This window comes from Limulus polyphemus, unplaced genomic scaffold (assembly GCF_000517525.1).
Source record: "Limulus polyphemus unplaced genomic scaffold, Limulus_polyphemus-2.1.2 Scaffold1673, whole genome shotgun sequence".
NCBI classification, from domain to species: Eukaryota; Metazoa; Arthropoda; class Merostomata; order Xiphosura; family Limulidae; genus Limulus; species Limulus polyphemus.
The window spans coordinates 142,471-149,876 of NW_013667283.1; the positions used below are offsets into that span (position 1 = coordinate 142,471).

A 7,406-nucleotide genomic window follows, 5' to 3' on the forward strand; every position below is an offset into this window, starting at 1 on the left:
CAACATAAAGAAGGTCCATTTGATGCCAAAGGTGGGCATTCTATGACTGCATTTTATTTCAAACAACGTCTTCTGAATGGACAAGAGGTCAATCGTTCCTGGTTGGTGTATTCACCTCTACATAAAGCAGCATACTGTTTTTGTGGTCTTCTTTTTTCTTCTACATATGTATGACATCCAATAGTCGGTCTGCTTTCAAAACACAGGGTGGATTCTCTAAGTGGAAAAAAAATTGAAAAGTTAAATGCCCATGAAAATAGTGACAGTCATCGTGAGTCATTTGCTGCTTGGAAAGAAACTGAGTGCCGATTTTTCTTCAAATTAGCATTGATGAAGAGCTGTAAAGGCACATTCAGCAAGAAAAAATAAATGGAGAGATGTACTGTGTCAGTTGTTGGATTGTACACAATATTTAGCTTCTCAGAATCTTGCATTTCATGGTCATACTGAGGACATAACCTCAAACGAAAACCCTGGAAATTTCCTATCATTTTTGCAGTTATTCGCAAAGTATGATTCAGTAATGAGAGAGGATTTAGAGCGTGTTAAAAACAAACAAACGTCAACATCTTATCTTTCTCCTGAAATCCAAAGTGTGCAAAATTATTGTTTGTCAGCAATTTGTAGAAACAAATACTATGTATTCTGTTTGATTCCACACCAGATTTAACCCATTGTGAGCAATTGGTCCAAGTGATTCGGTTTGTTGACATTGACTTTAAGACAAGAAAAGTAGAGGTCAAAGAGTTATTTATTGACTTTATACAGATAAAGGAAAAAGACACTGTCAATACTGAGAAAACAATAAGCACAAAATTAGTAGTGGATGGAGTTTTATTGAGTGATTGTTGTTCACAATGTTATAATAATGCTGCAGTCATGTCAGGTCATCTGTCAGGCATTCAACAAAGAATTCTGATTAAAAATCCAAAAGCAGTGTTTATAAACTGTGACAACCATAGTTTGAACTTAGCATGTCTTCATGCTGCAAGTCAGGAAACAACAGTTATTACCTTTTTTGGTATAATTGAAGCCATTTATAGTTTCTTTGCTCATTCAACAACTCAATGGGACAAACTGAAGCAGGAGCTTAAGATCTCTGTCAAGCATGAATCAGAAACAAGAGAAAAGTCAGTAAAAGTTGTACATGAAAAACTGGATGAATTGCTAGAACTGTTAGAGCAATTAAGTGAGAATGGCAACAAGGCTGAAACAAAAGTTGTGTGCAGGTGTAATCCTGATATGGATTCTGTATGGTATAATCTGGTGAAATTACAAGAGACAAACCTGAAGACTTGTGATCAGGAGTTATATGTACTATGCTTTTTTGGTATAGTACTTGAAATTACATTTATGTTTTCTACTAGTGATAACCATGTTCTGAAGATGTATCCTTGGTTTGCTAAAAGTTCTTACATAAGTGGAAGGACTCTGTGATGCTGTTAATTTTAATCTGTAGCCCTTAGCATATATTATGCCAAAGCCATTCCTTCAGATTTAAGGTGTGCGACTGTGCTTGTGCATGATAATGCATGTTCTTTTTGGTGCTTCATTAATTGCTCATGTAAAATTGTCATTATCACTCGCATAAAAAATTTTAAAATCACGTGCACAACTTTACTTATTTAGCACACGTGATAAGAGGTATTTTTGCAAATCAATGCTGATATGTTGATATTGTACTAGTAGACAACAAATTAACATAAATTATGCACGTGTTCAAAGTAAGTTTTAGACCATGTAAAAGTTCCTCAAAATCAGATCAATACTTGTGAATTAATATGAATAGCACGAATAATGGCCGAATTGACAAGATTTAAATCATGAGTTGGCCTTACTCATCATTTAAGTATTTAGTCCAAGGTCTTCCTTGACAAAGTTTTTGTGTGAGCCAATGTCATTAATCATTTTACTCTAATTTCACACCTGATTTTGGCTACTTTTTCAAATACTCAAAATGACTGGATAAACTCTGGTTAATTTCATGTCAAAGTTTTATAGGACAATTTTTCAGGTTTAGGTGCTATACTAAAAATGAGGTATAATAATTTTTTTAGCTTATATTAAACATGGCAAATGTGCAACTTCTCTCTAACTTTTACAAATGTGCTGCCTTTGGTGGTGGAGTAACCTATCTTGTGCACCCTCATCCAACATCATTGATTATCTTCTAATATTTTTATTCACTTATAAAAGAAAAATAAGTTTAGTTAGGCCCATATTTTTCAAATGTTGCTAATCAAGGATGCATTTTAAGGGTGTTTGAGGAATTACTAAATACTGTGTAACTTTTACTAAGATAACACATCTACAGATTTTGAAAAACGTTTAATAAATGAAGATTTTTTTAAATTTACTAGTTGTTTTATTCACTACATTATGATACATGAATCTCAAAAAACATTTTTCATTGAGTGAAAAGGTGAGTGATAAATGACACTTATAGTTGTACTTGAAAAACAAGATTATCATGGCAAAATCAATGACTTTCTTAATTCTAACAGTTTCACGCTCCTAAACATAGACCCACCTCACCAAAACCTTCAACAACAATGTTAAATCTTTGTTGAACAACAGCAAAAACGAACTCCAAAGCTAAGTCATTATGTATTATAAATTCTCACCCATCACGTCTGTATGGACTTCCTAAACTACACAAAACAAATATCCCTATCCGACCTGTTGTTTTCTATACTAATGCCCCCACTTACAAACTAATATAGAAAGCTCAAAATATTAAAAAAAAATATAACTGCTTTTAAACCTGAGTTTGGTATAAAAAAAACTCTGGAACTTGTAGAAAAATTGAAAATGTACAAATACTGAATAATGCCAGAATTGTTTCTTTTGATGTTTTTAGTCTGTTCACCAGTATACCTATTAGTAAATGTAAATAAATTGTTAATGATTTAATGGATATAAAAAAGTAAACCCTGTTCAAGCCCAGGAATTAAAAACAATAGTAATCACTTGCCTAGATCAGAACTACTTCAAATTTAATGACCAAATGTATAAACGGAATGACGGGATAGATATTGGTTCTTCCCTGTCTTCTTTGCTTGCAGAAGTTTTCATGGATAATTTAGAGAAGAAATTGTTTAGTGATGAAAATAATACAATCCTGTTAAATATTGGTATACATTTGTTAATGATGCTATTTGTCTCTGGACAGGATCCAAACATTGACTCGACGATTTTGTAACTTTTCTAAATTCACAAAACAAATTTATTAAACTTACTATGAAATTTGGTGAAAAGAAATAGAAAATCAATCTCTTGGACTTAAATATTGACAAATAATAGCATACATTCTTTCAAAATCTTCAGAAAACTGATTTATAGTGACACTATCATACATGCTTCATCAAGACATCCAATATCTCACAAAATTGCTGTGTTCCATAGTTTGTTACACAGACTTATCACTTGTCATCTGAAAATTATGAAACTGAGTTAAAAATGATAAAACAAATTGTGGTTAACAATGGTTATACAACAAAGTTAATTAATACATTGTTGTTTAAAAAATTGAAAGCCAGAAATTTAAAATCAACATAACCACATACTGTACCAAACAACAACAAAAAGAAATGGTTTAAGATGAGCTACATTGGAAAACCTTCTCATAAAATATATAATGCAGTGAACAAAGAAATCTACAGACCAGCCTTTTACTGTAAAAACAACCTAGGAAAAATTTTGTACAACAAAGACATAATCGAAAAGTACAGCAACAGTGGTGATTATCAATTAACGTGTCAAGCCTAATAGTGTATACATAGGTCAAACAGAGCATTTCATAGAAAGGAGAATTAAGAACATTCTAGAAGCTGGAAATTAAGGAAAATGTTCAACCTTTGCATCCTACCTTATTGAAACTAAACACCTATTTGATAAAAGAAAAACTGCAAAATTATACATATCTGTGAAAAGGGTAAAAAAACTAATTAGTCTGGAAATTTTGAAAAAGTTTAGGCCAAAAAACAAATCTAGAAAAAGTTCTAAATAACCAAACCAGCTTCAGCTCCTCCTCACTTGTCTCTAGGTGAATGTCAAAGTCACTTCATGTTCTTTGTTTAAACATATATATATAAACCCTGTTACAAAACTTCAGTCTGTACCATCTAGATGGTGCATTTACTGGCAAAATCATGGTCATGAATAAATGATGAATTTTTGAAACATACAATTTTTCCTCAATTCTGTAATTATGGAGTTTCACCAAGTACCAACGATTTCAAGTGTCAATTATATAAAATATTAGCCTACTAAATAAAAACTTGCATTTTGAAAGTATTTGGTATTTCTTTTTGTGGAGTAATATCAAGAAATACAACTTTCTGCATAAAGATATAAATTATGTGTTATTATTAATTCATTAAAAAGGAAGGTAATGTCCAGAATTTGATATTATAATATCAGAGATCAGTGTAAAGCTACATGTGCTCTGCCAACCATAAGTATCAAAACCAAATTTTTAGCTATACAAGCTTACAAACTTACTGTTGAGTCACTGAGAGGTTAAAGGCCAGGAAATGACATAGTTTGAGTACATTATGTATAAGTTTTTTCTTATTCATATGTTTTACCAGTGGAAACATTTTTGAATGTTAATTAATAAATAGTTTTTAGCATCTTTTAGGTATAAATGAGCAAATCTGTTAATACTAGACAAACTTTTGAATATATGTTTTATTCCATTTTGCTGTGGTAACTAGATAAAACCTAAAAGTTATTGTTTTTTTGTGTGTATATATTCGTTTTGATATATAGAGTATAAAGTGCATTAGTCCTTAACCCTTTGAGTGCATAATTAAATTTCAGGTGGGTTCTTAAAAAGTGTCAATTATCCGTTATAAATGAGATTTAGAATCTGATCTTTTTTAGTACTTTTTCTATATCAAAATCCACTAGTTGTGCTTTTGCTTGGTGATGTATGCACAGTACTCAGGTGGGACTTCAAGGATGCGCGAGTATCCCAATTGTCACAAAAGTTTTTGTGACACTGTGGGGTAAATCTGTTTGTCGCACCAAATGCCTATAAATGTCAAATTGGATAAATCCAATTATACCATCCAAAGGGTTAAGAATTGAACTGTTCATTTACCATATCTATGTATTTCTTCAATGTACAAACAGTGATTATAAAGTAAGGAGTCAGTGGATCAGACCTGTTTATGTTAAAAATGAGGTTAGGGAAATGTAATTAGTGCTTTTAAGTGTGCATTTATTGGCAGAGGATTTTGGCAAACAAGGGGAGATAAAAAAAATGGATCACAGTTTCACTTTTATGTCAGATTCGTGACTTTTAATGACTTAAAAAAATATATTATAAATTTATTAACACCTTTAAATTTTGGGTTAGACATAATGATTGCCTAAGCTGTCATATAAGGTATTATTTCTTTGGTGTTTCAAATAATTTTATAATTAAGTTATGTTTTATCCAAGTTTGTATTTTCATCTTTGAACAAACTCAGGGTGTATCAGTCACTTGTATTCAACTAAAGTTTTAAATTAGTTTTACCATGATCTGTTCTTCTAGCAATGCATTATATTATAGGTAACAGAGGAGCGTAATCATGACTTGATTCAAGTTTACAGAGAATACTTCTCAAAGTCTGTCAAACCCTTAAACCTTTCTCTGTTTATTGATTCATATATCAGGTATGTTCTTCTGTGTGTTTTTTTAACTCTTCATAAGTAATACATATACATGTGTGTGTGTTTTGTTATAATGTTTTTGTTGAGGGGTTCTTTTAAATTATCTGGTGAAAATATTTCAACATGCAGTCCACCTAACAATGAAAAGTTAGTTTTATTTCCTCTTTAATGTTTTTTTCTGGCTTTACACCTGCTGTAGCCTATGTGTACAATCACACTATCTGCTCTATACTAATTTAAAAATCAATCTACTTATTCAAAGTAACTGAGTATATACAGTAACTAACAGATTCAAAAACGTAAGTACACTGACTGACTCACTCCACCATCTAGAAGACAATTCTCTATCTTCTTGATGCTTCACTGTTTACTTGACCAACTAACTGGCTCACCCTTGTTTATAATCTAACTAGGATAGGATAATGCACTAATATCTATTCAAATAGAAACCCAAGGAAAGTGTGCTTGAGATGTGGTGCACAAACAATAGGACGTGCCCCCTTGGGGGCATGCGTGTAGAGAGACACGTGCATCTGACTATAGGAGCATGTAAGTTATATCGGAAAGAGCAAATCTATCAGGTCATAATTTTTTGCTAAGTATCACAGACAAATGGAGTGTTATAAAAAGATGACTGGCTTTTTTATATATTAGATCCTTGTTCTAGATATTTTGTAAAGTCTTTCAGTAATATCCCTGTTGGATATACATGACTGTTTCATTTCATTTTAAAGTTTACTGTGAATGTCATGATTTAGATTGTTTACATAGCACGAGTGTTAGATTTTGTTATTTTTAGAAATGATAATTTATTTCAAGTTTGTTTATGTAACTATTCACAAATCATTCATTGTGCGTTTCATTTGTTGTGAATTGATGTCATGTTACTCGAACCTTCTGAATTTTGCTAGTTGCTTTAAGTAAGTATTGTTACATGATATATCTAGTAGAGTGTGGAATTTTCAAGACTACTGTCATGTGTGTATTTATATACGCATCAAAAAATTAGTTCAAGTAAGTCAGTCAAAGTTAGATAAAAAAGTTAAGTGATAGGAAGAAAATGTTATTCCAACACACACACACTGACACTTATAGCTATTTCTCAATCTTCATCTTTGCCATCTAAACACGTGTTCACTTGCTCCAGTCTCTATACCCCCCTCGACTGCCCTTGGCAATATCTAATTTACAAAATTTTACACCGGCCCTCACATGCACTCTATGCAGGCACTGTATGTCGACAATATAATCACTTTTTCTTGACAAAGCGCTTGTGCTAGAAGTTATATTTTGTGGTTAACATTTTTTTTCTTTCTTGTTGCTGATATTTCGTTGGTTTTCTTTTGCGTTTAAAAAAATGTGGGTATGAATTCCTGTGTAATGGTTTCTGGCACGGGGGTTAACCAGACCTCGTCCATTCCTTCTATGTTGTCTGGTGGTAGTGGGCCACCTTCTGCTTCTTTTCTGCAGTTAGTTATGCAAGTTTGTGGCATAAAGTCATATGCAAAAATAGAACTGGTGGTTTTCAAAAAATTTAAATTATTTAAACATTACAAAACTGGAATGTTATTCTTATAATCCAAAAATAATTATTCTGGTTATTTGAAGGCAGTGTTTCTATTTTTTTTTTCAAATAAGACATATAGAATATTAGGTACTATGGATACACATTTAATAACTGTAATTAAAGAGTTAGTAATAAATCTGAACTTAACAAGGTTTTTATGCAATTTTGGAATTGC

The 7,406-nt window shown here is 31.7% G+C and overlaps 1 protein-coding gene across 3 annotated transcripts in view; it reads left to right on the plus strand.

Annotated features, from left to right (window-relative positions):
- Positions 1-7,406, plus strand: part of LOC106464515 (protein NDRG3-like) — a 53,440-nt gene that overhangs the window by 20,148 nt on the left and 25,886 nt on the right. For all 3 annotated transcript variants that reach the window (XM_013924662.2, XM_022392251.1, XM_022392252.1), the window contains exon 8: positions 5,564-5,667. In XM_013924662.2, coding sequence (XP_013780116.1) covers positions 5,564-5,667 — 104 coding nt within the window. The remainder of the gene's footprint in view (positions 1-5,563; positions 5,668-7,406) is intronic.